The following is a 25976-nucleotide window of genomic DNA, read 5'->3' as shown; positions in this document are numbered from 1 at the left end:
GGTAAGTCAGGGTAATTCATCTGTGACTGAGAGACCTAGCAAATACAAAACTGTATCTTTTCCATGAAGTCTAGGAACACTGTAGAGCCCAACAATGTATCATCTTTAGTTATTATACTAACAAAAGCCTGTAAAATTATTCCCCCTTTTCTCTTTTTACTTTAACAAGTGCAATACCATGTTTGTAGTCTAGACCTTTCTCTTGAACTTCAGCCACACACCCTGTTGCCTTCTTGACGTCACTACCTAGATGACATCTCCACCATAACGTGGTCAGAATCAAGCTTCAGGTCTTTCCCACCCCAGCGAGCTCTCTCTGCAGCCTTCCCTTCCCATCCCCGTTGAAGGCAACTCCATCCTTCCGGAGGTTAAAATTCTTGAGATCATTCTTGATTCCTACCTCTGTCTCAGACATCACATCTAATCTGTCAGCAAACCTGCGTATGGAATGTATGTCTGGAATGCGACCGCCCCTCACCACCTCCGCCGCTCCCACCCCGGCCCTGGCCACCGCTGCCTCTCACCTGGGCCACGGCAATAACCATATGTTGGGTTTCATGTTTCTGTCCTTCCTCCTCAAGATTTAATGCCAACAGAGCAACAGGGCAAATTTCATGCCTGTGCTTCCGCACTGCACTTCTTACCATCAAAACCTAAGTCAGAGAATGTCATTTCTCTGCTCCAAACCTAAAATGCTCCCCTTTCATCCAGAGGCGGAGTCGAAGCTCTTAAGCGGTCTACAGGGCCCTGTGTGATCTGGGTCCCTGGTATCTCTCTGACCTTACCAGCCACCGCTGTCTCCCTGCTCCAGACATACTGGTCTCCCGGCTGTTCCTCCAACCCACCAGGCAGGCCGTTCTCTTTTCTCAAAAAGCTCTTCCTCCCCATGAATAACCCTCTTACCGCCTCGAAGCCTAGCTTCAAATGTTGCCTCTCATTGAAGCTTACCTGACCACCCGATTTAAAATGGTGAACCAGCCGTCACCACATCCCGCAAGTCCCCCTGGCCCTACTCTGCCTGTTCTTCCGCCCAGCACTTCCTGCCACCTAAAGTGTTCCGCTAGTGCCTGGTTCACTCTTTTTATTAGGTGTTGGTCTCTGCCTGGCTACACTGTATGCTCCGTGAGGGCTGGGATCTTTGTCTGTTTTGTTTACCTAAAACAGGGCTTCACAGAGCCAGCATTCAATGAGTATTTGTTGAATGAATGACTATCAAGAAGATTCTGTTGTTAGGCTTCACTACCAACTTTTGTCATATTTTTCAGGGTTGAAAGAACAGAGAATTGAAACCCAATTGGAGAGATTTGTTTTCGTTATTGAAAACAGCTTATATAAAGTCCTTAAAATAGACTTATATTCAGTTCTTTACAAGGTCTGGATGCATAACTAGTTATTGCTCTTGCATGGACTGGAAGTCAATTCATGCACACAGGAATTGATAGGTTTTCTTGTTGTGGGGAAAGTGTTCCTTTCCTGGAGAGAACGTGTTATAGACACTTTTTACATAAGTGCTAAGTAGAAAGTATAGTGACACTGAAATTTTACTAGTCATTTGTGGACCCTCCGTAAATCAGTGTATAAATAAAGAAAGAAGTCAGGTATCAAAAGTTAAAGGACATAATGTTTGCCTTGATCCCCCAAAACAAATATGGTGTTGTTTCAAATGTTTACATATTAAAGGTATTTATTGTTTTCTCACTGATAAATTACAACTGAATAGGAGAAGAATGGTGTAAATGCAAAATATATCACATTACCAAGAGTAGATGAATTAGGGAATAAGTTTTTGTTTTTGTTTTTTTTTTTAACTGTAACCTCCTAATGTAAGCACAGGCAAAGGAACGTAAAGAAACATCGATTCCTTGCATCCTGGTAAGATTTTGCAGTTGTAAAATTTATTAAATCTTAAAGGTTATCTTTGCTTGAAAAATAAGCCTAAGCCAAAACAGAGATGTTCTAGAATTATTCATGAACATATATGATGCTAAGTGAATGTATAACATCCAGGGTATCAGCTCCTTCTTAGAAATGTATTATAATGTAGTATTATAAGGTTAAGACTGGAATGAGATCCAGGGATTACCTAGTCCAGATCTAGCCATTTAGCTAATGAGAAAATTAAGGCTTTACTTTACAAATAAGAAAACTGAGATATTAAATGATTTTCCCAAGTTCAAATGACTAGTTAAATAATAATTATTTACACAGTTACCAGGAGAAAATGATATGGAATAACATCCCTTAAGGATGGTATTTTTTTTCTGGAAGCTCCTAAGAACTACAGAAGAAATAGGCTGTCACCTGTTAATGGAAGTTATAGCAAGGAAAGTGCAAGTCCTTGCGTCCTGATGGGTTGAATGTTTTATTATACAGAGGTGCCTGCGATATAACAGGTCCAATGGAGAACAACAGGATTATTCCATCTTGACCTATGAACTCCTAAATATAAAATAGTAAAATTTAGGACTTAAAGGTCATGTACAGTTTGCAAGGTAGTCAAGTCTTGTAAAGAAATACTCTCTGTTTCAGAAGTTGAGGGGCAGTGGAAGGTTACTGGACTATCTCTTCAAGATCACATACTGAAATCACTAGTCAAAAACACCCCATTTTTATAGTAGGTGCCATATACATATATATATATATAATTTTTTTTATAACAGTGTAAGGTATGGAGTTGGGGAAGAGTTTGGATGTGTACATACAAGTTCATACTGACCTGTTTAGACTTGATAGGAAGAATTAAGGCATAGGCTTTAAAATCTAAAGCTTACTTGGTGGAAGAGGCTCATCGATTGTTGGGTAGTGATGATGTTCAGGTCTCAAGGAAGGAAGCTGGCTTACTGGCTGGGAATTATGGAGTATAGGACATTCACCTATGGACAAGATAGTCAAGACATTCAGATTCACTCATTGCTGCAGCAACGTCATCACAAAAGCATGACCATAAAACAAACGACTACAAGAAAAAAAAACCCCTTGGAGAGGGCAACCTATTTTTTTGTGTCAGTTTGCTACATTCACAGTCATTCATGAGAGAGGGAATAGGGGCAACTTTTTTTTAAACCCCAAGAAAATAAATACTTCATGCCTATGATCTGTACCCCACAGACCAATATGTAGCATCAGGGGCTGATTCTGTAACCACCTGACTTTTCTTGGTGGGAAGGTGGCATGAGATGGGGACACAAAAGAAAATGAACGGAGCCTGACTTGAGCCCAGCTAAAGAGACAGGCCTGTTTGAGGGAAGTGTATCATTTGTAAAGTCCCGTCAAGTCTTGGTGAGCCCATGCAAAACCAAGGGTCCTTATTTGGAGAGGTTTCATCAGAGGGCTGCCAAGAGGCCATTTTTCAGATTTTGATTTTGGAAGGAAACTCTGAGATGGTGCTTTTCCAAGACGGCACTGAGGAACTGGTGGGTCAAGAGGGTAAATTCCTGTAGTGTGGACGCTGGGGGACTGGGGTGGGGAGCCCTGTAGTTTTGGGATCTTGTGATTGTTCTAGATTATTATGAGGAAAAATCAGACAAGCCAGGGTATGCTGGAAAGGGAAAAGAGAACAAGACAAGAGACGAAGGAAGTAGATAAAAGGCAGGAAGACCAAGACAGGAAAACTTGAAACACAGAGGTGGGATAGAAGGAAGAGAGACAGACATGGAGAAAGTTTAGAAATTACCATGTCCACGGAATACATGCCTCGATTATTATAGACATAGTTAGTATTATTGTCAGCCAGACTCATAGTGAACTAAACGATGTCCTAAAATGATGTTCCTATTTCTTGACGTCCTTAGGTCCTGGTAATACTGCAGGAGAGTGGCTGTGTGGAGGGGAGGCCCATAGAGTTAGGCCACATCATCAGAGGCAGTGGCTCTTGACCTTTGGAGAACTGGAAGGGCCTAAGCCATGAGACAGCCCCCGTTCAGAGTGGTAACCCTCTAGCTCACATGCTCCTGGCTCTCTGCGATAGCCTCTATTAGCCAGAGGACAAAGGTCAGGCCTTCCTCCTCTGCCCTCCATGGCTGATGCAAAGAGCAAGTGTTCCATCATCCCTTAGGTCAAAAAGGAGAGAAACTAAAAACCAGTGGGTAAGATCTTTATGGGATCCCAAATTTCAAACATTTCCTAGAATGTCCATACATGGAAAGGACCTCTCAGTCTAGGTCCAAAAAACTGATTAAAAAAAAAAAAATCAATTAGGAAGGAAGTTAGGTGGGTTTAATTTAGCTGTTTAATTCCTAGAGCTAACTGTAAAACAAAAAACAGAGATGTATTCAGGAACAACGGGTCCTTTTAAATGTTAAATATATAACATGGTTTCTTGTGCAAACTTTGGTATGTTACTCAAATCCTGGGGGTCTTCTGAGACTCCGAGGAGCCCCGAGGAAGGGGCCCCTTGTGCTCATGCATAGCTCCTTGGCAACTGACTCCTGGTTCCGATAGGGGCTCTGTTTTTAGTGGATCCCACACTCATGTTTGCTTTTGTATGTGCTTAGTGTCCGAAACTAAAAAAACGATGGTACAGTTGTTATGTCACTAGCTGCTGCATTTTTAATTTGGTTTCTTAAAAAGAACAACAAACTTACCTCTTGGAATTAATTCACCCAATCAGGTTAATTACTCCTCCAAGCTAGTGGACACATAATACTGCCGTTTGCTGGGGTTAATGGAGCTGACCCCACCTGCTCGTGAACCCCAAGCAAATGCAATGATGTGACAGGCGCAGCTCAGCCCACTGAATGGATGGAGCGCAAGGAAGAAGCAAGCGAGTCTGTTCTGCAGGAGGCCACGGCTCCACACACTCACCCTTGCCTCAAACACAAAGCAAGTGTTCAGACCTGCTAGAATCCCTGAGAAGGAAACATATTCCACTTTCAAAGGTAGCCTCCCTGCTTATCTGCCTGGAAGAACCCTTACTCGGTGAGAGCCAAGCGCTTCATGGGCATCGTATCTCATTTAATCCTTCCCATAACCCTTTGAAATAAAATCTACCTTTACACCCATTTCACACACGAGGCACAGAGCATTTCAGTAAGTTGGCTTAGGTGTCACAGCTAGGAAGTGGTGGGACTGAATTAAAACCCAGGAAGCCTGACTCCAGGGCCTGAACTCCCGAGCTCAAATCACATTATATTGCTCTTTTCATTCGATCTGCAGACAGTTTTTAAAAACTATTTTATGTTGAGGTTAAAAAGGAGGTTTTCACGGGGCGGGGTGGCGGGGGGTGGGGTGGGAAAGCAAAAAGTAGATACAGAACACATCTTCCATGAATGGCTGTAGACTCAGTTATGCGGGCATGTGTACGGTCAGTCGACCTTAGCTAACTTCGTGAAAGAATTTGCCGGCCTAAAAATCACAGGAAAGGGGCAAGAGCGAGTCTTGGGGAAGAACAGGGCACACAGGCAAAGGTCAGGCGGGTCGTGGTGAAGCCCTGCTTTCTTCGAGCACGTGTCAGTGAGGGACAGACCGGGAGCTCGGCGACTCACCACCGAGAGGGGACAGGGCGGGCTCTGCCAGCTTCCACCCAGCCTTCAGGAGATTGACCATCTCAGGAATCTCTGCATTGGCCCAACAGCCACCCGAGTGAAGCCTGTAGGTGCTTCTTAGCCGTTTTTGAGTGTACGGTCGGCAGAATTCAGAAATTCACAAATTTCTTTGGAAACTGCCCCGCCAAGGCTTCCACTATGGCCCGGAAACACTTTCCTGTCCTTTCTGCTAAGGAGGAGTTTTGCCAGTTGGGCTGTTCGTCCGTCAAGGGCATGGGCAGTGTTTTTGTTTGTTTTGTTTTGTTTTTGTTTTTTGGTAAAACATGCCTTTGTATACTGAACCAATTTTCAATTAACCATATGTGGATTGTCCCCCAACACGGTGGTCAAAATATACACCACAGGCCACAGCAGGTCGACAAACTATGACTCTGGCCTTGTTGTGTGGCTCTGAGCTAAGAAGGGTTATGACACTTTTAAATGTAAAACTGTTAAAGAAAAAAAAAGTAGCCTTTGGTGAGAAGAGTTGCTTGATTTTGCCTCTTGACCTACAAAGTCTAAAATACTTATTATCATTACCAATAACCTGGAGATAGTCGGTTTTATCTGAAAATATATGAGGTGCCTGAGGCCCAGATAGAAATTATAATCCTCGTAATAATGTTCCCAAATTGTGTATGTGTGAGCTGTAATTATATCAGTAAATATGCAAAGTAAAAAAAAAAATAATAAGATATTTATTATCAGGCCCTTTACAGAACAGGTTTGCCAACCTCTGGACTAAAACCCCCCTGCCAGAGCCTAGTTGTGCCCTTTAGGTGTGCATCCCCAGATCTCTTTATACTATAATTATTTTTAATTCTGTTGTAATTACTGAGCCCCTCTCACACCTTCTGACACTTATCCATCTATCTGTGCTCTGCACATAGCATCTGGCCCAGAGCAGAGGGACTCAAAACATCCTCAGTAAAGAAAGGGACTGTCCATCCCATTCTCGGGTGTGCCTTTCCATACTGCGTGCCACTCTGGTTTTCCTCCCTGTGGTTCTCTTTCTTTACCAACCTCTTTGCACGACTCCTCATCCCATGTGCCACTTCCACTCACTCCTCCTTTCTCTGAAATGTGGAATGGGGCATTGTCGAATGCTCAGGATTAATTTTTGTGCTCACTTTGGTTCCTCTAAAAATTTGCAGGTGCCAGGCATTTGTGTAGGTGCTAAGAATCAAACATGGAGAAAATACAGTTCTGGCCCTTGATGAGCGTACAATCTAGAGACAATACCACCACTTTGTTTGGAGGCTACCGTAAACAGGAGAGCAGAAAAACATCAGAATCTATATTTTTCTCCTTTAAAGCAATGGAATTATTTCATAGTATTATGTGACCTTTGAACTATTTCCCCCCATGTCACTGTCACTTCACTGGAAGATGGTTCCCAAATCTGGATAAAGAAATGTGAGTTAATTTTATAGAAGACTCCACAGGCACGACTAAGAAGAAACATCTTGGGTTAAAATACAGAATATATTTTAAAACTAAAGGTGGCGGCTTTGGGATTAGAATCCCACTTGAAACAAAGAGATTTACGAATTCAAGTTATTTCTCCCTTCCGTTAGCCAAAATAAAACAAAACAAACAAAAAACAACAAAACACAACACCAGAATTAATTACTATAGCTTTGCAGTTTGAAATCAGAAAGCATGAGGCCTCCAGCTTTGTTCTTTCTCAAGACTGCTTTGGCTATTTGGGGTCTTTTATGGTTCCATATAAATCATAGGATCGTTTGTTCTATTTTTGTGAAAAATGCCATTGGAATTTTGATAGGGACTGCCTGGAATCTTGCAATCTTGTAATAATATTTCTTTGGGTAGAATGGGCATTTTAACAGTATGGATTCTTCCAATCCATCAGCATGGAAGATCTTCCCATTTATTTGTGTCTTCTTCGATTTCTTTCATTAACGTTTTTTAGTTTTCAAGAGAACAGGCAACAGATTGACGGTTGCCAGAGGCAGGAGTGGGAATGGGAGAAATGGGTGAGCTGTTTTTGTTTTTAGATTGAATAAGCTGAATAATAGTAAAAAAAACAACAATAACGAGAACTGAGCAGACAGAAATAATGACAAATATATGTAGGCTATACATTTCCATATGTACATAGGCTAAGTTAAATTCTAAAGCAGAGGTAAAATCAATGTTCTCCAATTTATATTAACGTTTATTGCTCATCTCCAATATGTTTTGGGAAGTCAGCAGATATTTACACATTATCCACCGAATGTTGCCGAATGTTTTCTGTTTATGTCATTCAATACTGCCTCTGGTGCTCTGGTCATTGTCAAGACTAGAAGGGTAACGTGCACTAACCAGTTCTAGTGATTGGGTAAAACAGAGACGCTCGCATACAAGAGCACACTCACAGGAGTGCACTAGCTGTACTTCTTGGTGTATATCTGAGAGGTGGTGGATGTGTGCTAGTCGCAGCCACGGATACTTACATACACATAGACACATGCACACATACATGTACAGGACAGGCATACATTGCCCCAGCAACCCCATTTGAGACTGATCCTCTCACTTGTTTTTAAACCTTGTTGGTGAGACCTGCGTCCCCCTGGTGGTCCTATTCTCACTCTGATCAGGTTTGAGGTCTAACCTTCTCTCCGATTGCTTGGCCCTGCCACGGGGGACTCCAGACCTTCCACGGTTCTTGCCACGCTCCCGGCGGGGGTGGCCAGCTCGTCGTGCCACGGCCCGGCACCGTTGGCCGACTCCGGGTCCAGCTCCGGGCTCTGCACCGAGTCCGGCACGGACTCGAACGCACTGTTCTCGTCGTCGTCGTCGTCTTGCGACGAGAAGACAGTGCTCTCGGAGACCTTGGCGCTGTCCACCGAGGAGAAGCGGGTGTGGCTGGCGAACCTGTTGCCGTTGTAGCAGGAGGGGCTGTAGCAGGAGCTGCTGTAGCACGACGTGCTGTAGCACGAGGAGCTGTAGCAGGAGGGGCTGCAGCACGACGTGTCGCAGCCCTCGCAGCTGTGGTCCCCGCCCTGCCGGGGGCTCGAGTCGCTCTCACTACCCGTGCTGGGGAGCATGTCGCCGTCGGGGACGAGGCCGTTGGTCAAGCCCGAGTGGCCGGGGGTCGCCGTGCCTGGAGTCGCCCCCTCGGGTTCCTCCCCCTCCTCTCCGAGGGGAGGTGGCGCGCCAGCTAGCGTGTCCGCCTCGCTAAGGCCGTCCTTCTCCGAGGCATCCTGGAGGGTGGCCTCCTCCTCCGGGCCTTCGTCGCTCGGGCCGCCCTGCGCGGACGGCAGGCTGTGCAGCAGGGTGTGGATACGGATGTAGTGTGTCCGCGGGGTCTCGGGGTCTCCGCAAGCCGACGCAATCACCGTCTCCAGCTCGGACACCGGCAAGGAGCATGGCCGGCTTTTCCTCTTCACCGAGGCCCGCAGCTGCAGCCTGTCCTCCCCCTGCCCCAGGGCAGACACGTCGCCCTCCTCCTCCTCCGCCTGCTCCTTCTCCTCTCCCCCCGCCCGGCTCTCTGTGGCCGCTTCCTCCGCCTCCGGCTCCCCGGCGCCGCCCGGGGCTTCGCCGTCCTCCGGCAGCCCCGCTGGGGGCGCCTCCCCACCCAGCTCCAGCCGCTCGGCCACTTCTTCCGCACTCAGGGCGGGCTCGGCGTCCTCGCGCCCCGGGCCCAGAAGCTCCCCAGCCCCGTCAGGTCCCACAGAGCCCGCTCCGTCGTCTCCTGCCTCGGTGGTACCTGCCGCTTCCTCAACCGGCTCGGCAAGCTCCAGGCTCTCGCTCCCGGCAGCGTCCCCGGCACTGCCCTGGCTCGGCGGCTCGGGCTTCGAGCTCCCGGAGGGCTCCAGTGCCTCGCCCGGAGGCTCCCCGCGGCTGCTGGCCACCAGGCTGTTCATGGGGCTGTCCCGAATTTCCGCGGACTCAGGATCGGCGCTCAGGGAAATCTCCTCGTCATCTGCGGGCGAGAAGAAAATGTCATTTCTTCCAGAAGAGAGCATTGTGCGGTTAGCGCATTGGTGTACTCTGCCGGCCCTGTAAGCCATCCTAAAAGGATTTCTGCGTGAGGATATTGGATGCAGGCATTGATGAGGGGTTCCCGTAGGCCAAAGCTCTGCTAAAAAATTCTGTAAGGATGAGTTCTCCTTATGTTAATGACAGTTTGCAGTCGTGACATATTTCAGAATTCTGTTTCAAGGGAATTCATAGTTTTGGTTAAAATACCCAAAGCCTAGAACTACCCCAGTTCCTGGCACATAGTGGGTGCTCAACAATGTTTGCTTCAGGGAAGACTGCAAAGAAGCCCTTGGGGGTTATTAGTGCCTTGCCATAGCGGGCAAGGTTAACGCTGGCGGAGAGTGTCTCCTCTGGCTGGGTCCAGCAGGTGGCAGAATGGGTAAGCCAGGTTCTCAACAACTACAGAGCAGAAAATGGCTAGTTGATGGGAGCAACCAGGGTCCTTCAGTAGCTCAGACTGCGAGGCCTCCAACATTTGGGGGTTATTGCAATGGAAAATAAACAAGGTCTCCACATCAAGCAACCATTCAAGGAACAGCAACCACTGTTTACTTCTACTTTCCCCCAGTTGCTTGCTCTGTTGGATCCCTGCCCGGTGTGAACTTCCCATTTCAAAAGCACTAGTGCAATGTATTCATTGAAGATGAATGATCTCTCTGGTGAGCCATGAGGCCATCTTTACTGCTTCAGTGAAGGAAGAGTCAATTTTATTCTCAGGATGAAGAAAAGGCTGGGTGTGAAAGGACAAAGCAGTCGGGGTGTTTTCTTACACTCTGCATTATATATTGGGCATAGGCAAGTACGACTGGTCTTCAATGAGGGGGCAGTGATAAACTACAGACTACAGAGTTTTCAAAGCCTCATTAGCATTACCAGCAACTCATACATGTGGCCTAGAAGGACTGGCTAATTCTCAGCATGATCTACACTTAGTATAGGGGTTGTGGGAGAAGAACAAAAGTGGAATTATGAGGCATCTCATCATTCTTATTTGGGTATACGTTTTGGCTTGAAAAACAGAAAACTGGATGATTCTGAAGTTTTCTGTCTAACTTATGTTTTTCATTTTTCCCTGGGATAAATCCATTGTATCCAATAATAGTTCTTCCATAATATGATATGTATCATATTCATTCATGTTTCTCATTCATTCATTCATTCATTCATTCATTCATGTATGCAATGATTAAGCATCTATTGAGCATCTCCTATGTGGGTGCTGGGAGTAAAATGATAAATTAGACACGGCTCCATACCCGTGTTGGCCTCATTGTCAAATCCCACTCCCCTGTCTAACCCTCTACCTTTGGGTCACCAGAATGAAGAGGAGCCTCTCAATCAAGGGGACAGCAACCTGGCTTCCAGAACAGATCACTGGCTTCTGGGCCTCAAATGGAGAAGAGAGAGAACCACAAAACCTAGGACATGTCTGGAGAGAACCATGGTTATTGTATTTTAGAGAAAGGAAGCACACCAACCCTAGGCTAGGACAAGACATGAAGTTCATGCCAAAAATACCTGGGTGGATGGAGGACGTGATCTCAAATCGGAATTGCAGCTGTCCACTCACATGATCTGTTGGAAGCCTGCGGCCAAGTGTATAGCTGACCACCCTATCCCTAGAAGGAAATAAGCACCATTTACAGATCTGGTCAGTACCTCTCCTTGAAGATCATACAGCATGCTTTCTATGCCAGGAGGTGAGATAGGCAAGTCCGGGGAGGCCCTGCTAATAGGAGGTGATGATCCGCTCAGGTGCATAGAAGATGGACATAAGGTAAATGTGGGAAAGTGCATCTGCTCAACAGCAATGAAAAACTTCAAGAAAATCCTCATTGAATATTCTAAAGCAGGAGTGAGCAAACTGTAGCCCAGGGCTCAAATCTGGCCCACCACCTATTTTTGTACAGCTATGAGCTTTTTACGTTTTAAAATGGTTAGAAAAAAAAATACCAAAAGAAGAATAATATTTTGTGACACAGGAAAATTGTCTGAAATTCAAATTTCAGTTCCCCAAATAAAAGTTTTCTTAGAATGCAGCCATGCTTATTAGTTTACTTATTGTCTGGGGCTGCTTTCATGCTACAACGGCAGAGTTGAATAGTTGAAACAGAGACTACACGGTCCACAAAGCCTAAAATATTTACTACTTGGCCCTTTACAGAAGATTTTCTGCCAACCTGTGTTCTAAGCCAAGAAAACCCCAAAAAGACAACAATAACAACAAAAAAGACATGGATATCTTTGCTTGCTTTTCTTGTGCAGGCTGACATTTTCCAATGCCCTTAATGGACATTGCCAGCAACAGATGCATGTCTTGCAAGTATATATACATAGAGTCTAAGAAAGGATGCTGTCATGGTTACTGGAGTGGTGTGGAGAGCTGTGGAGTGCTTCAGAAAGGGACCTGCTGCAGGATGGACTGAAGCAAGACTTGTAGGTTGGTTTCCAGTTACACCAGCTCCACAGTCCTACATACAGATTCTGAAACTGCATCCTGGCATCTGGCATCATCCCCTCTGCCTACTCAGGGCAATTTCTTGATTACAAAGAAGAGAATTATCCAGGGGGAATCAACTTGATACTTTGCTTTTACAGTTCCATCAACAATGTAAGCTTTAGCAGAGTACATTACCATCACCCCCCGCCCCCAACCTTGGCTTAAATAGGAAAGGTAACTACCTTGGATATTCAAGAATTGACAAATCCAGTTTATCTAATACTAACAAGACATATTCCAAAACCGTTTGGTACTCAGATGATTCTGTATTCATTCCCTTTATTCATTGGTCATACTAAAATAAAAAGATAAATTGCTGTATGGTAGTGTTTTAATGTTTCTAGAAAATACCAGCATTATGGAACAACAGATATCCCAGGGACACACTAAGTTAATATATTTCTTTAGTAAACCATAGTTTAGTGTTTGAAGTTCCTAGGAGGTCCATTAAGTAAAGCATTATATGTTGGAAAACAGAATGAACCACAATATTTTGTTTATTTAGAAAGGAGCTTGGTCAATGTAATGAAGCAAATCTACTATGACCATAGGAAAGAGATCTTTTTTTTATTTTTAAAGATTTTTATTTTATTTATTTATTTGAGAGAGAGAATGAGATAGAGAGAGAGAGAGCGTGAGAAGGGGGAGGGTCCGAGGGAGAAGCAGACTCACTGCTGAGCAGGGAGCCTGATGTGGGACTCGATCCTGGGACTCCAGGATCATGACCTGAGCCAAAGGCAGTTGCTTAACCAACTGAGCCACCCAGGCGCCCAGGAAAGAGATCTTGAATTCAAAACCTAGTTGAAATCAGGAGATGCCTAAAGACAACCAGGCGGTGAGATAAAAACTAAATTTTCTACGCTTTGCATTTGTTCCAAGCTTTTCTTTCCTCTGCTTCTCACTCACTTTATTAACAAATATTTTTTGAGCCTGTGCCATGTGAAAAGTGCCACAGTTGATACAAAGGATGTAATGCATAGGCTTGCCTTTAAATAACTTACATCCAGCTAGAGGCATAAGGCAGGACTACTCAATAAAAAGTTCCAGGCAGCCAGTGATATCCCACGTGAAGCTGAGGTGGTCCAATTATAGGACTCAGGAGAGGCAGAGAGCCAGCTTAGGGCTGGGGTGTTACAGGCAAAGGAATTGAGGGAGACTTCTGAGTTGCCTTTATTTTAAAAGTCATGATTATGCATTAAAAAAAAAAAGGAATGGTTTAAGGTACTTTAGTCCCCAGGTGCCAGGGACTGCTTTACATTCTTTATGTACATTTGTTTGTTTAATCCTCACAACCATAAGTGGAAAGTGCAAACACTGTGTTTGACACATGGCTATAACTCCACCAATGTCTCTCTCTTTGGCTTGAGAGTTAATGGCATGCCAGTATGCACACAGCTGCACACATGCTATAAGGTTCTAATTAAATGTCCTTATGATAATCATTAGTGATTCTGAAGTCCTGAAAATCCAAAAAGTTTTAAATGAAGAAACTTGGAAATTCTGCAGATTCTCCTCATTCCTTTGATATCATTCTAAGGGTTACAATTGTATAGCATAGCAGAGCGTACATTTATGGCCAGAGAACTATACCTAGCATTTTCAAATATAGTTGCTATTAACTAAGGAAATATATACTATAGAGAAATATTTCATCTGGTAAGAGTCCATTTTAATGAGACTCATGAGAGGACATGAAAATAAAAGATACTAACAGAAACATTCTTATATACAACTGAATTCTGCAAGTAACTTAATTGCTGTCGTCCATGAGAATTCATGCTTTTAAAATTTCATACATACTATCTAGCATTTTCTACAAATACTAGCATTTTCTAAGTCTCTCTACTCTAGTAACCTAGGATTTCATCTTGTTATAGGAACGTCCCAAATGATTAAATCCTACACACAAGCAGAAATAATATTCTTGATAGTAAAGCAAATTTTAATTTCTACCTGTATAGAAAAATGCCCCATTTTTTAGTTTACTTATTGTCTGGGGCTGCTTTCATGCTACAATGGCAGAGTTGAATAGTTGAAACAGGGCTTCTTTCAATATTGTCTTGGGATTTTCTACTCTCTTGCATAAGTAACCAGTGGTACACAAACAAGAGGAAAGGGAAGGGTTTATTTAATTGAATGTTGTGGCTGGAGCAACATAATTAACGGGAAAAGCCAAGGAAATTCAATACCACCATTTTAGTTTGAGTCTCCGCGAGACTATATTGTTGCAGCTTGCAGGCCTCCCTTCGCCTGCTCGCTGAAGACTTAGTGATATTGAGGTCTCAGTCACGGGTTTACCCTATGGCGTGTCTTTCCAGGAGTCTTTGAACGGGCATCGACAGCTTTCCCAAGAAGCGCTTGATGATGGGGCGGCTCTTAGCAAACTTGTCCTTCACCTCAATTTCCAGTACATCAGTGGGCAAGGACACAAAGCTGAATTGCTGCAATGAAATAATATGTCACATCAATTAACTGAGAGGTGAAAGGGCCGGCCAATTCCCAGCCCATCTGCCTTGGATGAAGTCATTATAAAACACCCCAGTGGCAATATATATATATATATATATATCAAGGTCTTAGAAATGCTGTGAGCCCTGTTTATTCAGTAAATGAATAATAACAACATTGAGCTACTTTTTTGATGCTTAAAAATAAGGCTATTCTCCAAGATTCAAATCATAAAAACAACTCAGCTTAAAGAGAAAGAATCCATTTAGGCCTCACTATACTAAAAGTATTAACATATTTAAAGAAAGAACAAGCACACACTCACCTATAATTAAGGAAATACACTTTAAACCATAACAAAATATCTCTTTTCCTTGATTATAATGGCAGAGATTTAAAAATGTTTCATAGTACCCTGTGTTCTTGACAGTGGAAAAAGAATTTTCACACTGTATTGATATACAATCCCATTCAATTGATTCAACCTTTGGGAAAGGAATTGGCAATATTTATTGGCATTTAAGCTGCAAATTCCCTGCAACTCAGAATTCCAATTTTAGGAATTTTCCCTCTGGATTAATTTGCACACTTGTGCAAGTTAACAATAGCAAAAGCCCGGAAAGACCAAAAATGTCTATCAACAGCAACCAGTTAAATTAAGGATAGTAAATCTTTGAAACAGAAAACTCTGTTGTAATTAAAAAGAAAAAGAAACAGGTAAATATGCACCAACATGAATAGATACTTGAAAAACAAAGTAAAAAAGCAAGATGTAGAACAATATGAAGAGTGGGATTCATTTGTATTGGGAACTGCAAAGAAAATTCCTGGAGGGGTGGACTCCAAACTGAACCTTAGGAAGTAGGGTTAGTAGGGAGGAGAGAAAGCAGATCTTTTTCATTTGTTCCTAAACTATGCATTTTTTAAACAGCTGTATGACCGGTTAAATTAAGGATAGTAAATCTTTGAAATAGAAAACTCTGTTGTCATTAAAAAGAAACAGGTAAATAAGTTAAATTAGGTTAAATTAGGTAGGCTAGTAGGGAGGAGAGAAAGCAGATCTTTTTCATTTGATTCTAAACTGTTCATTTTTTAAATAACTGTATGACTTTTAAAATAAAGGCAGCAACAATTAAAGAAAGACTAACCATCAGAAGGTGGCATAGTGAACAATGAAAAGTGTAGAAAAGGAATAAACAACCTAAACTTACACCTAAAGGAGCTAGAAAAAGAAGAGCAAACAAAACTAAAAGCCAGCCAAAGGAAGGAAATAAAGATTAGAGCAGAAAGAAATGGTATAGAAATTAAACTAAACTAAACAAACAAACAAACAAACAAACAAAAAACCAACAGAACAGATCAAAGAACCAGGAGCTGGTTCTTCGGAAAAAAAAAATACAATTGATAAACCTCTAGCCAAACTCATCAAAGAGAGAGAGAGAGAGAGAGAGAGAAAGAGGACTCAAATAAACAAAATCACAAATGAGAGAAGAGAAATAATAACCAATGCCACAGAAATATAAACAATTGTAAGAGAATATTATGAAAAAATTTAGGCCAACAAATTGGGCAACCTGGAAGAAATGGGTAAATTCCCAGAAACATATAACCTACCAAAACTGAAGCAGGAAGAAACAGAAAATTTGAACAGACCAATTACTAGCAAGGCAACTGAATCAGTAATCAAAAAACTCCCAACAAACAAAAGTCCAGGACCAGATGGCTTTATAGGGGAATTCTACCAAACATTTAAAGAAGAGTTGATACCTACTCTTTTCAAACTATTCCAAAAAAAAAAAAATAAATAAGAGGAAGGAAAACTTCCAAATTCATTCTATGAGGCCAGCATTACCCTGATACCAAAACTAGATAAAGACACCACAAAAATGGAGAACTATAGGCCAATATCTCTGATGAATACAGATGCAAAAATCCTCAACAAAATACTAGCAAACTGAATCCAACAATACATTAAAAAAGTCCCTCAGCACAATAAGGTGGGATTTATTCCCAGGATGCAAAGGTGATTCAAAATTAACAAATCAATCAGCATGATATTTCATATCAATAAGAGTAAGGATAAAAACCATATGATCATTTCAATAGATACAGAAAAAGCATTTGACAAAGAACAATATCAATTCATGATAAAATCCCTCAACAAAATAGGGTTAGAGGGAATATACCTCAACATAATAAAAGCCATATATGAAAAACTCTCAGTGAACATCATACTCAGTGGAGAAAATGGAGAGCTTTTCTCCAAAGGTCAGGAACAAGACAAGAATGTCTACTCTCACCACTTTTATTCAACAGAGTACTGCAGACCTAGCCACAGCCATCAGACAAGAAAAAGGAATAAAAGGCATCCAAGGTGGCAGGGATGAAGTCAAACTTTCATTATTTGCAGATGACATGATGCTCTATATAGAAATCCAAAAGACCACCAAAATACTGTCAGGACTAATAAATGAATTCAGTAAAGTCACAGGATACAAAACCAATGTACAGAAATCTGTTACACTTCTATGTACTAATAATGAAGCAGCAGAAAAAGAAATTAATAAAACAACCCACTTACAATTGCACCACAAAATAATAAAGTACCTAGAAATAAGACTTAACCATAGAGGTAAAAGATCTGTAGTCTAAAAGGTATAAAACATATTGATGAAAGAAACTGAAGAAGGCACAAAGAAATGGAAAGACATTCCATGCTTATGGATTGGAAGAACAAATATTGTTAAACTGTCTATATTACCCAAAGCAAGCTACAGATTTAATACAATCTCTATCAAAATACCAACAGCATTTTTCACAGAACTAGAACAAACAATCCTAAAATTTGTATGGAACCACAAAATACCCTGAATAGCCACAGCAATCTTAAAAAAGAAAAACAAAACTGGAGAAAAACTACCTCCAGACTTCACATCATACTACAAAGCTGTAGTGATCAAAACAGTATGGTACTGGCACAAAAATAGACACATAGATCAATGGAACAGAATAGAAAACCCAGAAATAAACCCATAATTATATGGCCAATTAATCTTTGACAAAGGAGGAAAGAATATGCAATGGGAAAAAGACAGTCTCTTCAACAAATGGTGGTGTGAAAACTGGACAGCTACATGCAAAAGAGTGAAACTGGACCACTTTCGTACACCATGCACAGAAATTAATTCAAAATGGATGAAAGACCTAAATGTGAGACCTGAAACCATAAAAATCCTGGAATAGAGCACAGATAGTAATTTCTCTGACATCAGCTATAGCAACATTTTTCTAGATGTGTCTCCTGAGGCATGGGAAATAAAAGCAAAAATAAACTATTGGGACTATACCAAAATAAAAGGCTTCTGCACAGCGAAGGAAACAATCAACAAAACTAAAAGGCAACCTATGGAATGGGAGAAGGTATTTGCAAATGACATCTCTGATAAAGGGTTAGTATCCAAAATATACAAAGAACTTACAAAACACAACACCCAAAAACCAGATAATCCAATTAAAAAATGGGCAGAAAACATGAACAGACATTTCTCCAAAGGAGACATACAGATGGTCAACAGACACATGAAAAGATGCTCAACAACACTCATCATCAGGGAAATACAAATCAAAACTACAATATATCGTCTCACACCTATCGGAATGTCTAAAATCAACAACACAAGAAACAAGTATTGACGAAGATGTGGAGAAAAAGGGACCCTTGTGTACTGTTGGTGGGAATGCAAATTGGTGGAGCCACTGTGGAAAACAGTATGGAGCTTCCTCAGAAAGTTAAAAAAAGTAAAGGTACCACTGTGTATTTATGCAAAAAAACCAAAAAAACAAAACCCAAAACACTAATTCAAGAGGATATATGCACCCTCATGTTTATTGCAGCATTATTTACAATAGCCAAATTGTGGAAGCAAGTCCACGTATCCATTGGTAGATGAATGGATAAAGAAGATGTGGGGTGTGTGTGTGTGTGTATGATTTAGCCATAAAAAAGAATGAAATCTTGCCATTTACAATAACATGGATGGAGCTAAAGAGTGTAATGCTAAGTGATAATTCATAGAAAGACATATAATATCAGTCATATGTGGCATTTAAGAAATAAAACAAATGAGCAAAGGGGACAAAAAGAGAGAGATAAACCAAGAGACAGATTCTTAACTACAGAGAACAAACTGATGGTTGCCAGAGGGGAGGTGGGGGGGGATGGGGGAAATAGGTGTTGGGGATTAAGGAGTGCACTTACCATGATGAGTACCACGTGATCTACAGAATTGTTGAATCACTATATTGTACACCCAAAACTAATATAACACTGTATGTTAACCATATTGGATTAAAATAAAAACTTAATAAATAAAACAAAGTGTAGCAAAGGAGAAGGTACATGTCGGCATTGCCTAGCTCAGACTGTCTGGGAGAAGGGAGTGTTAATAGTATTGAACATCACAGTACCCTTAATCAAGGGTTGTATAACAGTTGAAATATATAATTATTTCCTTTTATTGGGATTAATTTCTAATAGCAATCTTTTAACTTCAGTTGATTCTAATTAGATATTAAATATGTTAAATATGCTAATGTTAAAATCTCCTCTGTACCATGACAACAGGCTAAGTCATGCTTCAGTAACAACCAAATTTCAAGTCTCAGTGACTTTTGATGGTAAAGCTTTGTTCCTTGCTCACACTGCCATTGAGGGCTGGCAGAGGGCTCTGCTTGTTAGTCACTCAAGGAGCCAGGCTGATGGAGCAGACACCCCCTCAAAAGTTGCTAGGCACAGTGACAGAGTAAAGAGAACTCTGGAAGGTCTCCCTGCAAATAAGTGTTTGCTTCCAAACCCAACTCCTCATCAAGACTAGACACATGTCTCAGCCAACCACAGGGAGGAGGATATACGATCCTATAGTGTGTCTGGGAGGCGGAGAGCAGAACTATTGACAAACAGCACTAATGACTTCCATACCTCCCCGTAGTACTTCTAATTTCCATTTTACATTAGTATAATTCAATTCTATACAATTCCTAAGAACCGATCATTTCTGGTACTAACAGAACAAAATTTATGGACAGGCAAACTTGAAGATCAAACCAGGAATAGGACTTCTCTAAGAAGGTCTATCTAAGCAAGAATCCAGCCCCACTAACTGTCTCAGGTCCTCAAAACTTCTGTATCTTTGATCCAGTAATTCCATTCTGAATTACTTTTCTGTAATTACTGAATTACAATTCTGAATTGATTACAGTAATCAATATCCTAACCTAAATGCTCAACAATAGGTTAGGTACATTGTAGTAAATGCATATGATAGAATATTTTATAATTTTCTAAATTACAATAATTTAGATTTATATATATAATTACAATATTATAACATGTTAAACAAAAGATAGAAAATGCTTGCTTTACAATGCTAAGTGATAAGAGCATCCTGTTCTTAATATTTAATTCATGATCACAAGAATATGAATTATATGAATTAAAAAACTGGAAAGAATTATAATCAGTTTTAATAGCAGTTGTCTTACCAAGTAGGATTGTTTCTCCCCATTTCTTTTTCTGTATTTTCCATACTTCCTGTAATGAGCATGTATTATTTTCATAATGAAAAACTGAATCACCTTTATTAAAACCAGAGTATTTCTGGTTATAGCAGCCTACACAGGACACCAAACTCAACTTAGCAAAACTCACTCTGAAATTCAGTAGGAATGCTTAAGTTCTTCCCTCTCTCCAGAGGTTTTTAGCCTCTCTTCAAAAATCCACCCCTCCATCCCAGGCATCAAGCTTTCCCCACTAGGCCCTTACTTCCATTTCATAGTTATTGGAGTCCATGTAAACCCCCAGCTATGTGAGGTTCTTTTAAGAACCAGTGAGCAGCTCTGAGAATGTAAAAGTCTGTCTATTCATGAGCAAGCTACTTGCACCCATGAGCCAGGGTGTTTCTCCTGCCTGCTTCTGCTGACCTGGCTTTTACCTGAAGCCCTTGAAGAACCTTTGGAGTGACATGGACTTGGTTTTTATTTCTAGCTCTGCACATCCGACTTCTTGAGTCTCATTCACAACCTCCCTGAGGCTCAGCATCTTCAACTGTAGAATGGGAAAAGAAGGCTCATGCCATGTTAAATTAAACTGTATTTTTTCCTTCCAATTCTGCTCTATCCAGACTCTATCTGCCACATCCACTACAGATCCTCAACTTACAATGGAGTTACATCCTGATAAATCCATTTTAAGTTAAAAATATCATAAGTTGAAAATACATTTATAATGCTTCTAACCTACTAAACATCAGAGCTCAGCCTAGCCTGCCTTACATATGCTCAAAACACATTCTTTTACAGTTGGGCAAAACCATCTAACACAAACCTTTTTTATAATAAAGTGTTGCATATCTCATGTAACCTATTGAATACTGTACTGAAACTGAAAATAGAATGACTGTATAGGTACAGAATGGTTGTAAGTGTATTGGTTGTTGACCATCATGATCACATGGTTGACTGGGAGTTGTGGCATCACCAGATAAGCGAAGCATCATGAGAGAGTAGCACACACATATCCCTAGCCCAAGAAAGATCAAAATAAAAAATTTGAAGTACAGTCTCTATTGAATGGATATCACCTTTCACGCCATCATGAAGTCGAAAATTGTTAAGTCCAGTCGTCATAAGTTGGGGATCATCTGTCCTGTCTCCTTTTCCTTTTGACTTTCTAATTATTGTACTTTTTCAAATTTACTATCTCATTTCAGCTGGCCCATAATGACCAATAATTCTACAGCTGTTTGTAATAATCCATAAGGCCTTGTTCAAATGCCTACAGCACAGACAAAAGCTATAGTTTTCCTACTGCTAATGCCCCCTCTGTCTTTTTATCCAGAGAAATGGCTTGGCTATTGGCCAAAATAGAAATCTATGAACTGTATCTGCAAAAGATTTTTTGAAAAGATGCATTATTGCTCCAAGCCCTCTCTGTTTTGGGAATTTTATCTTTTTTTAATGCTAATTCACCTGTGGAAAAAAAACCAATGTAGCAAATGAAGGAGCCAACCCTGAACATTCTTAGGGTCTAAAGTTTGGCTATTTCCCACTTCATCCTCTTTTTGCTCATGGGCATCTAAAAGCAACTGTAACATTGTTGGGGAATGCTATAAAAAAGACCACTGATTGAGGGGCACCTGGATGGCTCAGTTCGTTAAGCATCTGACTCTTGATTTTGGTTCAGCTCATGATCTCAAGGTCCTGGGATCAAGCCCCATGTCGGGCACCACACTCAGTGAGAAGTTTACTTGCGATTCTCTCACCCTCTTCCTCTGCCCCACCCCAGTCTCTCTCTCTCTCTCAAATAAAAAAATAAATTAATTAAAAAAAACCCCCCAAAACAAAAAACACTGGTTGACACCTGTGAGCTGGACCCAGACACTCACAGCCTCCTTGCTTCACATCCCCCATCCTTGGAATGTGGGTTTGCTTGCCTTTCTCACTCCCAGAGGCTGCTCCAAGGACATAGCCTCAAGATGGTGATGTGATGTTGAAAACAGCTGCATGGTACATGTAGCTAAACCCATTTAGGGTCTTTTCATAACCTTTTAAGATTTAAAGGGTAGGTATGGGGATCCATTCATCTTGCTGCTGCCCAAGACAAGCCTCATATGTAAGTTCCCTTTGTTACTGTTAAAACTGCCACCTACCAACCTGGAGTGGCATGCCTCTTTCTTCGTCTCTCCCTGCCCTCTACGTATGGGGGTCCGGTTTCAGACTACACCTAGGAAAGCTCCCTAGAGAACTGTGAATCTACAAACACATGCTTGGACCAACCAATACATAAATGGCTCCTTCTCTCTACCTAAAGATGAGACTGTCCTAAACAAAGGCACTCCTGGTGTCCCAAGGGTCAGAGAAGTAAAGTTCCACAGGTCACCACCGTTCCATTGGATCCCCTTTCTTGGCTGTGCTTTAGGCAATAATTGTCCGATTAGGCAAGAATTGTCATAATTGTCAGATCTCTTACACTTGGGCAGCAAGGGCAGGAAGAAAGCTGTTCAAGGCCCAATGCCTGGGTATGAGTTGGAGGGATATATGCAGTACTCCTACAGCGACAAGCCTCCTTTTGGTTAAAAGTGAACTTCACACAAAAGTAAACTTTCAAACACAAAGTAAACGTTTTGCTTAAGCACACACTGTTGGGACTCTTATTTTTTGTTTTGGGCCATTGGTATGCAGCTCTGGCTCTCATTAGAATAATCTGGGGAGCTTTCACAAAAATACCCATAAGTCGATCCCATTCTTGACTACTTAAATTAGATTCCCTTGGAGGTGGAGCTGGGCACTGGTGGTGCTTCAAGTTCCCAGGTTACTTTGCTGTGACTCAGAGTGAAGAGTCACAGTTCTCTCAATAACAATCCATTTTAACTCCAAATAATCTCATTGTTAGGAAAATATTCCTTAGACCAAATCTAAATCTTTTTCTGTGGCTTAAATATTTAGTCCAATGATTCATAACCCATTCTTCATCTGAGATTGATAATTTTATTTTGGTCTTGGTATTCTTAATAATAGTAATGGATGTTAGTGGGCCTCTGCCCAATAGATGCCAGTAATAGCTAGTTATGACAACCAAAAATATCTCCAGACATTGCCCAATATTTCTCGAGGGACAAAATCACCCTTGTTGAGAACCACTGATGTAGGGCTGCCATCTTCAGTTTTCCAGAGAGATATTGGACTGGTGTTACAATCTGTGGGTGAATTTATATATTTTGGTAGGCACTGTTACTCAATAGGCCATTTATAGAAAGAAGATACTTTATTTATTATGTTCCATAGTGCTTCAGAAAAAACATGAGGCAGATCTTTTATAAAAAGAACTTCCATGAATTGAACTTACTGAAATACAAAGAGTAGCTAACTAAAGGGACTATTTAGTTGGCAATTATGTAAACTGGCAGCAGTTCCACAAATGGGCAAGAAATTAGGAGTGTCACTAATGAAGGAGCCAATGACTAGAAGAAGGGGAATGTTATATACTCACTCACAAACACTTGCTAAGCACTGGCTCTGAGCTGGGTGCCAATGTCACAGCCACCACCCTTAAATACTGGGGCCATAGATCTGTAATCTTAAAAGTCACACTGTTTATGTTGCAAGTAGACAACCATAAGACAGGAAGTGCTATAGTGAGGGTCCCCAAAGGCCCTTTATTTAATGAATGAATAAAGAGAAGAGCTGTGATGGTGGGGAGGAGCCTGATGGACAGGTAGAGATGACATCCCAGAGGAGGCAATGCTTTAACTGAATCTTAACACATAAGCAGACATCTGCCAAGTCAAGAAGATGTGGGAAGAACATTCCAGGGAGAGAGAGTACCATGGACAAGGGGTTGAAATTCACAGAACTCACAGGTCCCTTTGGGGACTGTGGGCTGCTCAGTATGTCTGGGTCATGGTGGGGGTCATGTTGTGAGATAAAACTGGATGGAGAAGTAGGATCCAGATCATGACCAGCCTCCTGGCCAGAGCTTGGATTTATTCCAAAGGCATCTGGGAGGAACTGAAGGAAGTGAATCATGCAAATGACAGACACACTGAGGTCTTGCATTTGAGGAATAGAGTAGTGCTGAGGAGGTGGCCCATACATATGTCAGACCTGAGGGTGGGCAGATCAGGTCAGATAAGTGAGATATGGGGAGGAAGCCTGGCAGGGAACGAGGAGAGGAAGGCGGACTTGTGGACTGGTTAAATGTCAGTGAGAGCCATGGCATGTGGGAAAGAAAGAGGCCACAAATTCCCAAGACTGGATTCCCAAGATTGAGGGCATGTGGGAGGACAGATAGTTAGGAATGAAAAGAGGGGCTGAGTAACCAAATGTCCCAAAGTAATCAGAGAACAGAGTGATGAAAATGAAGGGTTGGGTATCAAAAGATAGTTGACTGTAAAGAGAGAGCTGGACAGCTTGTGATACTGTAACAAGATCTAGGGTGTAAGTGTTGGAGTGGATGGTTGGTGATGAATGGAAATGAAGATCAAGGAAATTGAGGCGGTTAAGAAAACTAGGATGTCTGATAGGTCATTCATGTGGACCATGGTCATCCATAATAATAGTAGTTCTTGGATAGAAAGGGAAGATGTTATCACAGGTAGAAAGGTCTTTACTGGTCATGGCAGAGTAAATAATGGGACTCATTATTGACTCAATGTAGCTAAGATGATATGGTATCAATGTGAGGGTGATATTATAATAAAAAATGAGGAAATAGTTGTGGGAAATTCAAGAGACATGTTCAACATGATTTGAAAAGTATTTTTCACTTGGGTGTTTAGGGAGGGGTATGAGAACAAGATGACCCCAGTCTTTAACAGCAGAAATATAGTATTTTATTTATAAACTTACCCAAGTTGAAAGAGGTTGAGAATCGAAAAATGGTAGGGATGGTTAACTTTGCTTTTGAAGAGGTAGGAGGACATTCAGGAGTAAGGCAGGGACACCAACTAGAAGCCAAGATTATATAACTGGTGATGTGGAGTAAGAATGGTCCTGTTAGAAGGGGCATCTAGTTTTGTCTCTCCTCTACTGCAGTGGGGCATAATGGGGAAATAAGTCACAAGCTCTGTTCACAAAAGGCTGCGGGGTACCACCCAGCCAACACTATTATTCATTACTAATGAAAGTTAAATGGACTATGTCTGCTGCTTCCTGTGCAAAAGTTCTTCAAGGAAGAGGAAAGCAGGAAAGAAGTAAATGGAGCATACAAACTGCAGCTACTCTTCCTTGGAACCTTGTATGATATATGGCTTTCAATCCAGGTGGCACTATTCATTGAGTTTTAAAAATGGCCCTTGAAAGCAGGGTTGCGTAAAGTCAAGGATAGAAAAATAGCTCCATCAGTAGAGCAATAATTGAATCAAGAGAAACTTTTTGACTCTTCCTCGCAAGATCACAGCATTTTGTAGTACGAAGGGATGCCCCTGGAGTCTAGGCATAGGGCGGAGACCTGCCCCTTTAAGCAGTGTGTGGCTTAACTCTGTGCTAGGAAGGAAGTGCCAGAGACAATCCTGTTGGGACATGAGCCATGTAACTGCAGGGAATCTAACTGTTTTGAATAGTAAAGGCTGCTCTTGCAAATTTGTGATATATAGGAAACTTCCATTTCTTCTTATGCCTAAGAGCAAATGAACTGGATTTTGACAGGGCCTCAAGCATCTCCATATGAGTCTCTAAGAATCCTCAGCTTCAGAACAGAGTATTATTAATTTCACTTGTAGGTACTGCTATGTCAAATTTAGGCCAAGATTTACTTGTGGCTTGGTTGACTGGGAAGCAAGATCTGTATGTGTGTGCACATAAATAATGTAATGTGTATGTGATTACATATTACACATAAAATATATCAAATGCTGACAAAGTACAGCATCCTTTCTTGATCAAAACTCTTCAGAGTATAGGGATAGAGGGTACATACCTCAATATCATAAAAGCCATCTATGAAAAACCTACAGCGA

The 25976-nt window shown here is 41.5% G+C and overlaps 1 protein-coding gene across 4 annotated transcripts in view; it reads right to left on the bottom strand.

Moving 5' to 3' along the window:
• The window catches only part of HECW1 (HECT, C2 and WW domain containing E3 ubiquitin protein ligase 1), a 426782-nt gene that overhangs the window by 101515 nt on the left and 299291 nt on the right, over positions 1 to 25976 (bottom strand). For 3 of the 4 annotated variants that reach the window (XM_073886906.1, XM_073886905.1, XM_025853114.2), the window contains 4 exons: positions 14314 to 14456; positions 11034 to 11134; positions 8143 to 9456; positions 2772 to 2873 (listed from right to left, as the gene is read on the bottom strand). In XM_073886906.1, the coding sequence (XP_073743007.1) occupies positions 2772 to 2873; positions 8143 to 9456; positions 11034 to 11134; positions 14314 to 14456 (1660 nt within the window). The remainder of the gene's footprint in view (positions 1 to 2771; positions 2874 to 8142; positions 9457 to 11033; positions 11135 to 14313; positions 14457 to 25976) is intronic. The other variant, XM_073886907.1, reaches the window with a different exon arrangement.

Source organism: Callorhinus ursinus, unplaced genomic scaffold, assembly GCF_003265705.2.
Source record: "Callorhinus ursinus isolate GAN/ISIS: 27379988/994484 unplaced genomic scaffold, GSC_fseal_2.0 scaffold73, whole genome shotgun sequence".
NCBI classification, from domain to species: domain Eukaryota; kingdom Metazoa; phylum Chordata; class Mammalia; order Carnivora; family Otariidae; genus Callorhinus; species Callorhinus ursinus.
This window is presented reverse-complemented; position numbering and strand designations above follow the sequence as displayed.